We start from the raw sequence: 17,431 nt of genomic DNA on the forward strand, positions 1-17,431 counted from the left end.
AAATTTCACCCCTTCAACGTAATGCCGGAAATGTTGAATTGCCAACAACACGCCGAGGCACTCTTTTTCAACAGCTGAGTAACGTCTCTGGGTGCGGCTGAGTTTTTTGCTGAAATAGGAAATTACCCTGGTCACCCCGTCTTGCTCCTGTACTAAAGCGGCTCCTACCGCTCTGTCTGACGCGTCCGATTCGATTGAGAACATTTTGGTAAAGTCCGGATTCCCTAATATAGGCGCTGACGTCAACACTGATTTCAGTTCCCTGAAGGCTTCTTCCGCTTGTTCCGTCCACTTCATTTTTTTATGTTCTTTGGAAAGTAAGTCTGTAATCGGGGCAGTGATTCTACTATAATTCTTAATGAATTTTTGGTAGAACCCCGCAAGACCCAATAGTCGCCTTATGTCCTCCTGGTTTTTGGGCTGTGCGTAATCTAATATCGGTTGAATTCTGCTAGTGTCTATTGCCACTCCGAACTCGTTGAGAAGATATCCTAAGTAAACCACCTGTTTTCGGCAGAACCTGGATTTCTCAAGAGAGATGGTCAATCTTGCAATTCTGAGTCTCTTTGCGACTTCTTCGAGAAGTTTCAAGTGCTCTTCGAAGGTATCTGAAGCGATGACGATGTCATCTAGATACACAAAGACGTTAGGCTCGAGGTCGAAACCTAACGCTCTGGCCATTAGTCTCTGCATACTGAATGACGCGTTCTGTATGCCAAATGGAAGCACTTTGAACCTCCAAACTCCTTCTGGTGTGCGGAAAGCTGTAAAGTTCCTGCTGCTTTCCTTTAGAGGAATCTGGAAGTATGCGTCCTTCAAATCAATTACCGAGAAGTATTTGGCCTTACCTAATCGACAGAAAATGTCGTTCATGTTGCGCATCGGGAAGGAGTCTTTGACCGTAAGCTTATTCAGTTTCCTAGAGTCTAGGCAAACTCTTACCTTGCCGTTCTTCTTCAGCACCGGGACCAGCGGATTGGTCCACTCGCTAAAGCACTCTTCTATTGCGTCGAGCTTTTTGAAACGTTCCACCTCTGCCTTGATTGCATCCTGCATGTACGGCGAACACTTGTACATTGGCGGGTTTCTGAGGACGGCTCCTTCTTTTAGAACTATTTCGTGTTCAATTAAATTAGTTTTCCCCAGTTTCCCTGTAGATGTAAGCTCGAAGCTCTTGATGACGTCGGTGAGGAGTTTTCTGTGCTGATCTGAGAGGGTGTGCTCCGTCTCGATTCCTTCTGGATCCGGCGTAGATTCTGTTGGTCCTTCGTAAATGGGGATATCTAACGTATCATCTTCTTCTGGTTCTTCAATTTTGATGAGGTTTTCTGTTGGCTCGATTGAGAAACAAAATGGTCCCGTTTCATCATCTGAGGTTTCCAACTCTTCAGGGCCGTGCCCTAGGTCTATCATAGGTTTTATTTGGAAAGAGTCCCAAAAGTCTGCTCCCAGAATAAGTGTCCTGGATATTTCTGGGACGATAATCGTGGGGACGACTTTTGTGAGTCCTTTGAATGAAAAAGGTATATTCAGGTAGCCTAAGCATTTGTACCTAGTTCCATCTGCAGTGGACACCTGATAATTTGCTGGCTGTATTTTGAGGTCGTATTTTTCGATTAGGTCGATTGAGTTCAGGATGCTTATCCCTGCGCCTGAATCTAGAAGGGCTTCGATTTCTGTGTCGAATACCTTGACTTTGATGTGTGGGCATTTTTTGAAGTGTAATTTTATGTGATAAACTTGTGTAAAAGGATCGAATATTGTGTCGTTTAATTTAATGGGAATGTTAATTTTTTGCAGAGTGCTAGAATTCCCCCGCTCACACCCCTCTATTCGTTTCCCTGTCTGTTATGAACAGTTTGACCCTGTGGAATTTTTGAGCATCTGTCACAAGTTCTTACTGTCCTCCCCAGACTTCCGCAACCGAAGCAAAACACTATTCGTGGTTTCGGACATTGCCTCCAATTGTGGGTTACGTCTTTGCAGTTCCAGCAACCTTCTCCATAAGTTGGCCTCTCCTCTGTCGGTCTTATAGGTTGGCTTCCTGGTGACTGGTCAGCCGTGTTCTGACTGTTTAAGGTGGTTGACGTCCCTTGATGAAGTGTGGTGTTCGTTTGCTGATATCTTCCGGGTGGTTTCCGATTTTGCCAGGGCGTCTGATTCCCAGATGGGTAGTTTTGCTGTCGAAGCCTTTGTTGACCTTCGGGCATTTGGTAGTTTGGACGAGTTCCTACGTGCGGCTGTTGTGTTCTGAAATGCGGTGTCGTAGGTCCTTGAATTGCATATAACGGTGTTGCCCCGTCGGACCAATATTCCTCGTCGTCCAACTCGATGGCGTTTAATGGTCTACGATTTGAGGATTCCGTCTGGTGATGCTGCAGGCTATAATCAGTCGCGTCTATCCTGTGGTTCAGAATTGTAAGATGTTCTAGATCTTGGATTTCGGTGGTCGCCAATCTCGAGTGATAGTGGTGTCGCATGTTGTCCCATACCACTTCGAACTTTCTTCGTCGCGATAGTGGCTGGGTAAGCATGCGGTTCATTTTCTCGATTTCAGACAGGAATGCAACAAACGTCTCTCCTCGTAGCTGCTTCCGTTCTTGGATTTTATACCTAATACCTTGGTCCCTGTTGGGGTTTCCAAAGCGCTGTGTTATTTTAGTCTCAAAGTTTTCCCATGTGTTTAAATCGTCGACGTAGGTAAAAAACCAATCCGCCGCGGTGCCCTCCAAAAGCATGTGGATGTCTCTCAGAAGCGTATGTTTCGACACACCTTCTCGTTCTGATAATTTATTCGTCTTGTACAGAAAGTTTTCGACTGTTAACGCTTTAGGGTCCCCGTTGAAACGGATTTTCCATTTTTCGACTCTGCCTACGTGTTCTCGTCGGTACCTGTTGAAGTTATTCAAGTCTTCACGAAGAAGTACTGACCCTGACGAATCAAAGCTTCGCCTGGCTTGTGAGAGTACAGGTTGGAAGTTAGGAAAGTTATTTCTAGCATGAGCGCTGTCCGAAGACTCTTCTCTGCTTCTTGGATTCCGACCTATCCTATTCGAACGAATAATCTCCCTATCAGAATCCGAATCTGATTCGGGTTGAAGTTGGTTAAAACTGCGAGGATTCTGCTGGGTTTTAAAATCCCTTGAGTTCAATAGTTGGGTTATGCGTGCATCCTTTTCGTGAATAGTTTTCAACAATAATTGTCTTTCACGTTCGAAGGATTCTTCTAATGTTTTATTATTTTCCCGAAGTATGTCGTTTAACTCTGACCGCGTGATGGTTCCTGATTCGGTTTTACCTGATGACTTCTTTTTCGTACCTGTTCTTGTAAGACTAGATTCTATAGGTTCTAGTTCGGGAAATTGCTTCTTCTCCCATGAACGGTCGAATTGATGTTGATCTACCGGTCCCCAAGCTTTCTTTTCGACTTCTTTCGGATGTTGTTCTAATGCCCCTGCCCCTTCACTCTCTTCTTGGGACTGTTCCTGATCCTTTCCTGATGGGTTGGATCCTAATTTGTACTGGTCTATCATTTTATCGATTTTCCCGAGTAATTTAGCTCTAATGATCTCCTGTTCTTCGTTCGCGGTTAGCGACCGATGTACTCTCATCCAGTAATGGAACACCCGAGATTCGAATTTTGCCTCAACTTTTTTGTCCAAAGACCTCTTAAGGTTTTCTATTCTGCCTTCTATATGCGGGGCTTCCTCTAAGATGTTAATCCCAGAAGCGTGGTCCACTTTCTCTTTTCGGTCTTTATGAAAAAGTTTCCTTAAACATCTTTGTTTACCACACAAATCCGATCTCATGACCGTATCTGGCTGATTCCTAATCATTAGCTCATAATTAATCTCCTCCTCGTTCAAATCTTCCGGTCTAGGGAAGAAACGCATCATTCTTGCGTAAGACAACTAAGATTTTTACTAATAAATTTCCCTCTGGATGGAAAAAAATAGCTCAAAGTATGAAAGCTTGCTTGGGTAACAAATTTACAAAAAATGTCTAAGGAATTCCTAGATGTAACGGTATGAATTGCAAAAAAAATATATATAAATGTAAAACCAATAACCGAAATTATGATACGAGGAAAAAAAAAATAATGCAAATATATGATGAAGAGAAAAAAAAAAATACTGCCACTAATGTGAGCGAACCAAATATTATTGCAGAAAAAGTAAAAGAAGAAAAAAAACTTATTTATGTACAAAAGAGCCAAAGAATTTAATAAAGTAACGAGAAAAAAAAATGTATTAACTAATGAGAAAAATATGTTTAGAAATTAAGATTATGTAAATGTAAAAACTAAATAAGAAACAAAAATGTACCACGATAAGGTTGGAATGTGCAATGAAGCAATTTCACTGTTTTCTGAACGATTTCTATGTTCAATAAATGTTTGAACGAAACTTAAATGGTTTATTCTTTTATTCCCTTCAATTTGCCGAAAATGAAATATCAATCAAACAAAGTAGATGCATCGATCGAAAAAAATCTTGTATTAAAAAGCGTCGAAATTGACGTCAAACGATTCTTAAAAAAAAGCCTTGTATTGTTGGGCGCCAAATATAACGCGAGCCCCGACACACTTCCGTTTCGTTAGCGGGTGGCTTAAGCGCCACTTCCTTACGGAAGACCACCCACCTAGTCTTGGTTTGCCCAGCTGAATGAGACTCGGACGTAAGTTCCTTTTTTGGTTCCCTATTTTGGGAAAGAAGCAGAAGGGTCTCTGAAAAGGGATCCGTACTTCGGCTTCGAATTCGAATCCGCCCCGAAAACGAGAACAGCCCGCAAAATCACGGAAAGGGGGATTATTCGTTGTTCGCTAAAAAGTTGAACGAGAGAAATCTGAAAACTAACGGACGAATTCCCACCCTCTTAACTTGATCAGGAATGAGAAAAGACCGTGATTGGATTCGCAGCCAATCACCGCTGTAAATAAAGCAAACGCAACAACGAATACCTGTGATCCCCTTCCCAATGCCCCAATTATGTCATCATCCCTCTAGTGTTTCCGGTCCAAAATACCTGAGACGGTTTAGTTAGGTACATTCATTGGATCCTTTTTATTTCGGACTCTACTGTCGTGTGTTCGTTTTACAATGTTGTGTGTCTGTTTCGAATTTCTGCTGTTAGTGCTGGTGGAGACGCTTGGTTTTTCGATCCTTTACGGTGCGCTCGATCGTTAAAATTTTCCCCATACAAACGATTTGAATTTTCTTTGCGGGGGTGGAAATGGGCTACTTTTCCGGCTCGCCAGTCCAAATTACGTCGATCGCATATAAAATTATCGTCGTAGGATGAAATTTTCAAATTGCAACATAAGCGGCTATAGTTGCATGCCGTTCATAAAAAATGTACATGTACATCGCTAATAAACAAAGTTGGCCATAGGTGAGTACTCACGTTATTTCCTTATACTAACGGGGGTTTTTGATGTTTCCCCGGTTCTGCTGCTCCTCGCGGTGAACCGTCGATGTGCTCTCCCGGCAGATGCGCTGGTGACGGGCTATCGGCAAAGATGATGAACAGCTATGCAGGTGATTATGGCTGAACGCGTGGTTGGATCCAATGTGATCCCATGCGTTCAGCGAAACTTTTTGCCGAGATCTCCCGGCTGCCACAGCTGGTCGAAGATTTCGTCGAATCGAAGAATATTGTGGGGGTGGTGCAAATGCTAATGAACGAATTTCGGTTAGGAATTTTCGTTTTCAAAAATAGAAGAATTCCGCTGACCTAATACCCTTGGCACTGCCGCGTGTACGCTCCAGAGATGATATTTCGTCCCGGCGGTTCCTGGTGGCTTTCTAGGTGGTCTCGGCAGATTCCCGGATCGTCACGGCGGGATCGACGGTTGATGAAACGGCTGCTTGAGAAAGCTGTAGTGGGCTTCTCAAATCTGTTGCAAAAACAAGTTGCGTTTTACGTAACGTTCGGCATTGCACCAGCGTTCTCACGCCTTACCTGACTGAGTAAGCACTGTTTTCCTGTGCTTTTTTTGACACTACACTTTCCTACGATGCCTTTAACTTAACTGCGAGCTAAGCGGAAAACACAAAAAGGGCTAATTAATAACCGGAACACTGGTTCACGGATCACAGGTGAAAAAAATTACCACGCGAATTAAACGGTCTTTACCCAACTGAACTTCACGATTAAGTGGTTCAGGAAGTCGCATCTGAAATCAGCCTTCTTGATCTAGTTCAACTTCGTACCGGAACTACCCGATACGAAGACCTAATCGAGAAGTTAAACAAACAACTCTCTTTTCCGCGATTTTACAATGCAGCCTTGTCTTCCCCTTCCAAACCCGAGACCAAAGACCAAACCTTTTCTCTTCCAAACCTAGGTGCACAAAGGCATCCCGAAAGAGGTCATTCACCTGGTGCACAACAAGCTTGCAGTCGGTGATCATCTGGAAGATGACTCTCTAAACCATACTTTCTACTCCAAAAATGTGTCGGGTGATCGAATACATCTACAGGCGCGTTTTTGATGTTAATGATGATTCGGTTAATGATTAATTAGGGTGGTACCTGGCAGGAGGATTCATTCGCTCAACTTTCTTCGTTGATTTTATTTTTCGAAATCTTTATATTAATTTTAAGTTCTAAGTGGAGGTACTTTATGAATAATTAATTTGATTGTTATTGTTTCATTTTATTTAGTTTCTAAATGGCTCTTAATTAATTTATTTAAAGGTTATAAAGGAATTTCTGTTGTTGGTTTTACTAGTAGCTGGTGTACCGGTTACATACTTCCTCGAGAAGATACGAAATAATTTGAGTGCTTTATCAAAACGTCGCTTTACCATCACCTTTGTTTGGGTTCCCTCTCATTGCTCGATAGTGGGCAATGAGAAGGCAGACTCTCTGGCAAAGGTGGGAGCGATGGAAGGCGACACGTATCAACGTGAAATCGTCTTCAGTTAATTTTACTATTTGGCTCGAAGAAACTCTCTTGTCAACTGGCAGCGCAAATGGGACGAGGATGAGCAGGGTCGGTGGTTCCACTCGATTATCCCAAAGGTAAGCCTTAAACCATGGTTTAATAGATTGAACTTGAGTCGGGATTTTATTCGTATATTTTCCCGTCTCATGTCCAATCATTGTTCCTTAGACGCGGTACTCTATCGTTTTGATATTGCTGGCAGCAATCTATGTGGTTGTGGCCAAGGTTACCATGACATCGAGCATATTGTTTGGTCGTGCGAGGTCCATCTTGTCGCCAGAACGAATTTTATAGACTCCCTTAGGGCCCGAGGAAAACCACCCTATGTTCCAGTGAGAGATGTGCTGGCTGTGATAGACTTGGACTACATGTTCGAAATATATCTTTTCCTGAAAGCTATTGATCTTCGTCTATAATTCTTTTTATTTTCACATTTCCCTATCTATCTTCTACCTTTTCTTCAAAAAGTGAACTAGATATAAGCACACAATTGTAATCAAACAAAACGAGTTTGGCTCCTTAAAGCCTAAAGGTATGAGCCGTTTCAAATAAAGAAATTACAAAAAAAAAAAAACAGTCCGATTGCCTGTGCCAACTAACAATATCTCTCAGTGTCCTCAATTTACTCGGTAACTTCGTAATTTAATAGCTAAACGGAACTTTAACACCTGTTCGTAATGTGTATTCAATCGCGCGCCTTTGAACACGTTTCGATTTTGCTAACTCATCTAGTCCTAGAATCTATGGCTATATGCCCTGTTGTTTGTTTTCTCCGTACTGACGGATTGACACTAGCGGAGTAAACTGTCGCAACAGTCCTGATTAACCATTCTACGGTTTATATTGCTAATCTCGAAAACAATAAAATGCGTCCCCACCGCAAACACTTCAGCCAGCTTTCAAATTTTTTTTCAATATACTTATGGCTGAATGTGCGATTCGGCAGCTGAGGTGAGTTGAGGGCATAGTACTTTAAAAATATATTTTCCATGTACTATGGATTGAGGTAACCTTGTTCAAAAGACCTTTGCAGTGCAGAATCATTTTGTAACTCAACTTTGCAACATGATTTTTTCGTAGCTGATGTCGGGCTGTTAGAATTGCCGTTGCAGGATCTCTTTGCTCCTCCAGAAAGCAATTATTTAGATAAAATTTATGCCATGAAATATTTATGTAGAAATGCTTCCAACAACACGTTGGCATGTTATCTGGGAACAAGTGGTTGCGCGCCTCATTGAACATTATAAGTATATAAAGAATGCACACAACGTACACCAATAAAAAAGTATTGTTGTGCAAGCTTGCAAGCTGGTATACTCGTTGCATACAATTTAAGAGGCAAAATTTATGAAAGCTTGCTAAACCAAAATTTTCAATGAAATTAAAATGCAGCCTTGTTGAACTTTGGAAAATCAGAAATAAAATTTAATTTTAATTTCAATACTCACTTCGATCAGCGTCCGGTTGCAGTGTTTCTAGGAACAGGTTCATCATCTGCTTCGAATGGCTAACCATCCTGACCAACTCTCGCTGAGATCGTATACGCATTTCGCTGAGCTCGGTCTGAAATTGCCATTTACTTCTGCCCACCGATGCGCTGGGCTGACCGCCTTCACCAGAGGAAGCCATGCACTCGACTCGGTCCCTCAGGGTTTCTATAAATTCACGAAACTGGCTTTCAACATATTGTTCGCTGTCTTCGAGCAGACTATCGAATCCATTTGGCAATCCTATTTGGGATAAAAAATCCGATTCCTTTTGACGCTTCTGCTGCCCGTTGTGTATACTTCGCTGCTGTGGTTGAACTGGCGTGCCACCGGTTTGTGCCGAAAACAAATCCTTCAGGTTATCTGTCTCTTGGCCGTTTACATCGTAAAATTTGTTCCCCAAAAGCTGCAGGGATATTTCTGTTAACATAAAATTCAGATTCATTTCACTTTTTGTGGAATAAAAACCGGCATGATAAACAAACACGACACGCTTTACACGACAAACAAAAAAAATCAGTCATGAGTTTTCGATAACCCAAAAATGGAAAATCATACACGTTTCCTGAGGAGAAACTATTTCTTATTAAATATTTAAGCATTTCCTCGTCGATGTGGATATACCAGTCGAATCTGGTGGACAAACTGTCCTGCCGGGAATTAACGTCACTTTGTAAATTCGCATACGGGTCTGCTGCTGATTTTCCGATGCGGAATTCTTATTTTTGTTCCAGTGGAATACGAACGCGAGACATGTACGTATCATCCAATACACCTCACAATGTTTCCCTCCGAAAAAATAATTCGAACAAATTGAAACGCCTTTGAGTAGGCAAGCAAGTAAACGCCTAGATGTATACATGTGTTTTATAATTTTTATGTGCCGATTATAAAAGTCATAATTTTAAATTTTGTATTCCATATGTGTGGACACACGTTATTTTCAAATGGGATTCACATTTCAAAAAACTATAAGGCTGTGTGGATTTTGTGCAGTGTTTGGAGCCATACTTACTTTAGCAATGTCGGTTTGATCGGGTTTGAACGGTTTGAATCATGGCGACTATACAGCTGTGTTAGGATTCCAAAACACGGAATCGACCATATTGTGACATGTAATCGTAATGGTAGGCATATGGTAGGCGAACTGGCGAACTGGCTTTCAAAAAGCGCCCCGTCTCCACTCTCCACCACTGAGAAACTTTTGGTACCCCTTGCCTACTTTTTCTCAAATTGCTTACACCCGTAGCTGTACTCTACGGGCTCTCTCTACGAACAAAAATCCGAATCTTCAACTCAAACGTCAAATCCGTATTGCTGTACGGGTGCGAAACTTGGTGCACATATGCGGTAACGACGCGAAAACTGCAAGTATTTGTAAACCGCTGCCTGCGGAACATCATCCGCGCTTGGTGGCCTGGCAACTGGATCTCGAATGAGGAATTACATCGCCGATGTCATCAAAGGGCGCTAGAAATCGAGATTCGGGAACGTAAGTGGAGATGGATTGGGCACACGCTGCGAAAAGATGAAAACGAGATTTGCAGAGAGGCGCTTGACTGGAATCCAGAAGGTCATCGAAGAAGAGGCAGACCCAGAAACTCGTGGCGGCGAAGCCTAGCCGCTGAAATCCGAACTGTCGACGATAATCTTGACTGGGACCAGGTGAAGTCGCTGGCTCCGGATCGTCAGCAGTGGAGGTCTTTTACCACGGCCCTATGCACCGGAGGATCGGCGCGGGATCATTAAGTAAGTAAGTAAGTAAGTAGCTGTACTCGCTTTGGTTTGAACCAACTGAATTAATATTAATTAACCTACTTATTTTTAACAGTGTGGTTCTTGGATGTGGTGGTTTATACATCCTTTTCAAATGTTCGTCCCGATCGTTCTTCGAAATGTTTTGACCAACCCCCTGGCAACTTGACGTTTCCCATACAAATCGCGTGTGCCAGTTTTTTCTGGTTCTCTGGTTCTGTCAAATCGAAAATCAAGCGACTTAATATGTCGAAAGGACGCATATTGAAATATATTCTCTTTCAATTGATTCAACAAATGAAAAAATGATTCGAATTTGAAAATGTTTAGCTCAGTTATGTAAAAACGATCTGTTTTCAAAAGTTAAGTCGATGCAAACGACTCACAGACGTAAATCTTTGTGTCATTTATTAGGTCTAAAACTTCTGGACTGATCAAAATAATCCACTGATAATCGGCAGTTTTTCGGAACAAGTATCCCTTCCACCGAAACTATTGTGGACAATCGTACACAATAAATGTAAAACAAAACATTACCACAACAATCATCAAGTGATTTTCATAAACTGTGATACATATGAAAATTTTAGAATAGCAAAACTTTCACATTATAGCAGAACATTTCTTGTTTTATGGAAAAACTGTTACTATACAATAAATGAATAGGTAGATTATTGAATGTGTATAATAATTTCGGTTGAATCTTTTCTTCATTCATTCGAAAGTTATGAATTTGCCTGATTCGCACCACATTTGATGATGGGCCCTTTCCATACGCATGGCTCGAAAAGTACGTAAACAAGCGGTACACATGCGACATCTGCGATTTTGAATCAGGCACACGAAACTCGCCAGAACTGTCAAGTTGCCAGGGGGTTGGTTTTGACAGACTTGAAATCAAACAAAAAACAGTAAAATTTTCTCTTTCAATTTTTTTGGATTTTATACTATTTGCTGGAAAATTGGTGTATTTTTTCTGTGCGATCGCATCATGAATTGGATGGGCTAGCTGAGCATCAAATTGTAAAAGCGATTTTCGTGTTTCTAGTTTGATCGCCCAAAATTTGCAATATCGAGTCGCCCATACGCAAAAAGAACAGCTGCGACAAAAGATTCCTTGACGATAGGAGCAGATACCAAAAAATGAGGTAAGGAATTGATTGTTCTTGCTTAAAACTCTTCCTGGCTAGCTTTAATATTGATCAACGTTATCAAAGTAACAATTTGAAACTGATCTATTCATAGCTTTCAAATCGAGAGCGAGTAATCTAATTAGGATGACCTTACCATTGTTTTCTCCACTTGCATACAGATACAACAAAAATCGCTCGATAAATGTTAGTCATGGTTAATGTAAATACAATCTGGAAATAGCACTGATAAACCTCTGGCTCGTCTGTTCCATATGTTGTAATAATTTCTTTCTCTATACTGGATCAAAGGTGGTCAGCCTGTTCCTCGCAGGACTAAAATCAGAAAAAAATTAAGATGATTAATCGAAAATATAACAGCTGTTTAGGAATGAAATCTAAAATAACATTTGATGTTTCAGTTCAAACATTTTCAGTTTCTTTATGGCTTAGCTTAGCTTGATTGACTACTGAAATCCACCTTAATTGTTGATCCAGAATTTGTCATACCCAGTTTAAAAAGTTCAAATGATGCTATGAACATTTTAATTTGTAAATGTGTTTCCACTAACAAGCGTATCTTAAATCATGAAAATAAAACTCTAAAAGCACGATCTTACCATATTCAAATGTCATTTAACAAAAGGTTAGCTTTTTTCCTTAAAGTTGTCTCTACGAGACAGCTAAAGCCAGTGTTGGCCGAACTTGTACACCTTTTTGAACTAAGCCACAATCACAAATAAATAGTTGGAGATGGAAATGTAATCCCACGCCCACTGGCAACTATTTTAAAAGTTTTATTCTGCTTTTTTAAATTTTCTTTTATAAGGTATTTTAACTTGCTCTGGATATGATCTGGAAAAAATATTTATGGAGATTTTCTTTGGAAAACAGAACGAGTTCTTAAGAATAACCATGAACATATTTTCCTGAATAGCTCACCACTTGATGATTTTTTCGGTTCATTCCTTTTTTTCAACCTTTCCAATCTAACTTCGAACCATTTTTAAAACATCAATTAAACTGACAATTGTTCCCTTACTTTTCCTCGCACAGAAAATGTTCAACCGACCAAGATGCCGTGATTGGAGTCCATTGTCGACTCAACAACTACGACTGCGAAGCTTAATACAAATTTCGGGTCACAACATTCGCTGCGACTATCCGAAATGCTCGATCTATTACACATTGCACACAACAACCATGTCTGCGCCTTTCTACACCAGTGAAAAGCTGGATATCCACAACAACGTGCTATGGCCGGAAATCAATTGCCCAACGATGATTAAATCGTCTCTAAGATGTGTGTGTGTTCGAGTGTGGCAACACAAGCCGCTTGAGGAGGAAAGCTGTTCGACTATCACGGATTCCGACAGCACCAGAGAAACCGAGGACAAATTGCTCTTCCTGTGGGGAGTTTATTTCTCTGGGTTGGTTCCATTGGCTCGAAGAAGTGAAAAACGCCTGAGGGAAAACACTTTAGTTTTCCAGTTGCATGGAGGGTTTTTCACATCTGCTGATAACATTTTAGACGGAGACGAGCAGAGAATGTCTCTGAGTTTGGTGCCTGATGATTCTAAAACACCAATGTTTGCCCTTGACGGTGACAGTGGCAAAAAATTAGGGTTATTCTACAACAGAACCACTGATTTGCTCTGTGATAGTAGCATTAGCAACAAGACTTCTCATCAACACTGGTACTCTTCAAACAACCTCCTGGGAATAGATGCAAAACTAGGAAAGCATGAGACATCTCCTTCATCATCGGTGTCCAGCCGCGCGGTACCTTTATCTAGTTCTCCAGAATATCGTTATACGTTTCCTGTTCGGAACGCTACTGTGAGTCCAACACCAACTGAGGCAGAAATGAACCTTAAAATACGTTACATATTTATGGAGTTTTTGAAATCGGAAATACGACCCAGCTACGATGTTCAGAGGCTTCTTGCAGTGCAGGAACGTCAACGGCGAATAAAATATGAATCTGAAAGCGCGAAAGAGATAACCGATCGTATTTGTATGAAAAGCGCATATTGCCTCAATCTGGAGCTGTTCTCCGACAAACAGCTTGTTTATCGAACTCAATCCTTCAGTCAGCAGAACAGAGGCGGGATGGGAAAACAATTGAGTAAGCTGTTGTATCAAGAACGCGAACCGCTAAAACCCGAAATACTCCTCAAAGCTCAAGACCTGCGGCGACAGATTGAGTTGGCTCGGTTTCGAGTGCGAGTACTGCAGCAAGAAAAAGAACGAATGCGTACCCGGATTAGGCAGCTGCAGCAAAAACTGACGAACTCAACCGACGCAAATATCGACGGAGAATCCAGCCTTATGGATAACTATAGAAATTGTGGTCGGGAAAAGGAAAGTCTGTACCAGCAGAAGCTTGCATACGCAAGCGAGAAAGAAAGCTATCGCAATTTACGAGCCAAGGTGCTGATGGCCAGACATCGATTGCTTCGAGGAATGAACGAAATTTATTGTATCAAGAAGGTATCTAAACCATAAATATTATTCATATAAGTATGCATATAACATGGCCTCTCATAAACGTTCTGGAAATTCGTTTTCAGTTTTGTTTTTACTGAATAGGTAAAGGTAGACCTGATCATTCAACAAAGCATTTCAAATATTTAAGCCCTGTCGCTACATATTTATAGTTACTAAAAATGAAAAATAAAAATGTATTTTCCAGAACAATAATGATACTTACACAATAAACGATGTCCCGCTACCAAATGCCGAATCCTACACGGATGCAACGCCGGCGCTGGCGCTAAGCGTTGCCCTCGGATACGTGGCTCATGCTGTGATGATGTGTTCATCGATCTTGAATATCCCGCTAAGGTTGTTGATTTATATTTCAATTACTGTATCATTGACAATTCATGTATCTGTTTTGATGTTAAAGGAATCCAATAAAATATGAAGGATCTCGCTCGAAGATGATCGACTGCATCAAGGTTCTACCAACAGTAGATCGAGAGTAAGCATCATTTGGTCTGACTTTGCACTAACCGAGTGTGAAGTGAACCATGTCTTCTTTTCTTTCAGATTTCCACTTTACTGCCGCTCGGGACCCCCAACCAATGCACTTTTGTACGCCGTGTTCCTTTTGAATCAAAATATTTCCCAACTGAAGTACTATCTTAGCCTCAGTCGAGGTGATCCTCGAGCTACGCTAGCCAATCTGCATGATATCATGAACGTGGCGTCGGCCAACGTGGTCGCAAGTCGCGATGTCGAAGATCCATTCCAGGCCGTTCAATCTAATTTGTCTGGTTCGTCTTCGATCGAATTGGACACACCCATTACTTTCAATCATCACGATCATATCCCAAACAATAACCAACTTGCGGTGACAGGTTTCAAAGAGAGCAATTCTTCACCAAGGTGAGTAGTAGGTATTGCAGCAATTATAGTGTGTTTTATGTTTTCTGAGATGTTGACCGTACATTATCTGAAAAATTGAAAACAAATTTATAACTATTACAGAATATCAAGATCGGTGGACAACTACGGCGACAACGGGAAAACCAGCAACAACGAAAAGCACAACGGGAAGTTTTCTTCGGACCCTATTCTGTCGGCCCAGGGGCAGTTGCGCGTTGCCGGATTCGATAAAAACTTTTGAGTTTTTCAGGCAACTGGACCAGATTTCTGTTGACATTAATTTAGAAAGTGCTACACACGTGTTGTATCTAGCAGGCATAACAGTTTAACGAATTTGATTAGCAAAGTTATTATTTATTGGACAATTGTAGATAAATTTTCGATCAATATCTCATAGTACGTTTAGAGCAGTTGGGGCATTCAAATATAATGGAACGAAGTGGTTGAAACAAGTGCTAACATTTTTTCTTCCGATGACTGCCTGATTAATCAAACAATAATTCCGTCGTGTGAAACCTTATGCCCTTGACCAGACTGATGAATAATTTTCAAAAACATTATCGTCATCGCTGAATACGGATACGGTTCCTTTTTACAATCTCAATATCTTTCTGTAAAAAAAAAGAAACAGTAAACTGATTTAATATGTTCATTGACACGTGTGGCGAGATGAAATGATAGGCGGATAGGCAAGCATCAGATGAGCTTCGTAGGATAAAGTTTTGGATAGGTGTTGAAACTGTAAGCCTAGGGCATTTTTGTATTGGAAAGCATAAAAGTGTGGTTGTACGCCTTTGCCGTACAACAGACTACTCTGCATAGGAAGCGTGATCGACTTTTGATCAACATATTTCTAAACACAGTAGGCCAGTTGGATTGTGTACTGTGAATATACAGTACACAACTTGTTCTTCTTTCCAACGGGTGCGACACATTCCTGAAGAAGGAAGGAAACCGATATCAAATCGTAACTACCGAAGCCACAGATACAGCAGGCCACCACCGGACCCTAATGGAAAACTGATAATAAGAAGAAAACCCCCTGTAAACCCCTTCCTTGTCCCTTGTTTAAATTTTTTTTTTAACTGTTGAGTCGCCGCGACTATTACGGCCCCCTTCACAAAAATCCGAATCTTCAACTCAAACGTCAAATCCGTATTGCTGTACGGGTGCGAAGCTTAGCTTGGTGCACATATGCGGTGACGACGCAAAAATTGCAAGTATTTGTAAACCGCTGCCTGCGGAATATCATCCGCGCTTGGTGGCCTGGCAACTGGATCTCGAATGAGGAACTACATCGCCGGTGTCATCAAAGGGCGCTAGAAGTCGAATTTCGGGAACGTAAGTGGAGATGGATTGGGCACACGCTGCGAAAAGATGAAAACGAGATTTGCAGAGAGGCGCTAGATTGGAATCCAGAAGGTCATCGAAGAAGAGGCAGGTCCAGAAACTCGTGGCGGCGAAGCCTAGCCGCTGAAATCCGAACTGTCGACGAGAATCTTGACTGGGACCAGATGAAGACGCTGGCTCCGGATCGTCAACAGTGGAGGTCTTTTACCACGGCCCTATGCACCGAAGGATCGGCGCGGGATCATTAAGTAAGTAAGTAAGTTGCGAGAGAGCGTGTGAGTGAGTGAGGTAGCAATACACTAGCGACGATTTGTGTTTGTTTTTATCGTGTACGGTGGAACACTGAACGAGGGGAGAAAACAATTACGGTATAACTAATCTAAACTCTTCTATGGAGGACATGGTGTGGCTAGTGTTTGCTTAATAGCTCCCATAAGATCTGCAAACGCTTAAGCTCAGTTTATTGGAGAATTTTATGGGGAGAAACACGTGATTCGTCTTGCTTATACTTATGAGCAAGTGCCGTACCGTACCCTCAACAGCTTACGAGGGCACTATCTGAACGTCGCCGGGTGCTTCCCAACGAAATAGTAACCTACCTTGCAGGTGCTTGCAGTTGCAGAAGTATGCATGAAGCAAAACTTCTTCAAATGTCGGGGTAAGTTTTTTAAACAAACATTTGGCCTTAGCATGGGCAGCAAACAGTCCCCCCTTTTGGCGTATGTTTTTATAAGCAACTTGGGAGCAGATTTGGAAAAAAGAGGCATACTTTTCCCACGTGTCTGGTGACGTCGATGCGTCCTTGCCTCGGTAAAGGAGTGTTATTTCACGCAGACTCCAAACACAGGTCGATAACTTTCACAGTGGAAAAGGAAGTTGAGGGAAAACTCGCTTTCCTTCATATCTAAATCTCAAGCAAAGAGAACAACACCATCAAATTTGGAATAGGAAACCAATCTCAACTGATTGATACATAACAGTAGATTCCAATCACTTTGGTGTGCAAAACTAAGCCGCCTTCCATTCTGTAGCGCACCGCCTGTACAATATTCCCATGGAAATGGCTGAATTCGAAGAGTATTAAAATCCTTGAGGCGGGTTTTTCGAACGGGTTTGACAACGAATTTGTCCTCAAAATACTCCGAAATAAGTACCGAAGTGATGAAACCACTTTCAGGCCAGACAAAAAATAGTCCTATACACCCTTAAGGAAGTTGCCCAGCTGTTTACATTGCCCAAACTCGTCGCATATTTAAAGTTCGCCTCAAAGAACACAGAAATGCTGTAAACAACAACAGAGTCAATGAAACCAGCGTAGCTGCCCACGCAACGGAAATGGATCACTCCGTAAACTGGGAAAAAGTGATC

The 17,431-nt window shown here is 41.6% G+C and overlaps 2 protein-coding genes across 3 annotated transcripts in view; one reads left to right on the top strand and one right to left on the bottom strand.

Annotated features, from left to right (window-relative positions):
* The window catches only part of LOC129749141 (uncharacterized), a 34,259-nt gene extending 25,305 nt beyond the window's left edge, over positions 1–8,954 (bottom strand). The window contains exon 1 of one of the 2 annotated variants that reach the window (XM_055744029.1): positions 8,397–8,954. In XM_055744029.1, coding sequence (XP_055600004.1) covers positions 8,397–8,880 — 484 coding nt within the window. In that variant the 5' untranslated portion in view covers positions 8,881–8,954. The remainder of the gene's footprint in view (positions 1–8,396) is intronic. The other variant, XM_055744028.1, reaches the window with a different exon arrangement.
* A 1,392-nt stretch (positions 8,955–10,346) lies between these two features.
* Positions 10,347–15,165, top strand: LOC129744759 (UV radiation resistance-associated gene protein). Its single transcript, XM_055737453.1, has 6 exons — positions 10,347–11,338; positions 12,377–13,813; positions 14,016–14,167; positions 14,232–14,306; positions 14,375–14,713; positions 14,816–15,165. The coding sequence occupies exons 2-6, from the start codon at positions 12,380–12,382 to the stop codon at positions 14,952–14,954; spliced, it is 2,139 nt and encodes a 712-aa protein (XP_055593428.1). The 5' UTR covers positions 10,347–11,338; positions 12,377–12,379; the 3' UTR covers positions 14,955–15,165.
* Positions 15,166–17,431: the final 2,266 nt, after the last annotated feature.

The sequence above is a fragment of the Uranotaenia lowii genome, chromosome 2 (assembly GCF_029784155.1).
Source record: "Uranotaenia lowii strain MFRU-FL chromosome 2, ASM2978415v1, whole genome shotgun sequence".
Lineage (NCBI taxonomy): Eukaryota > Metazoa > Arthropoda > Insecta > Diptera > Culicidae > Uranotaenia > Uranotaenia lowii.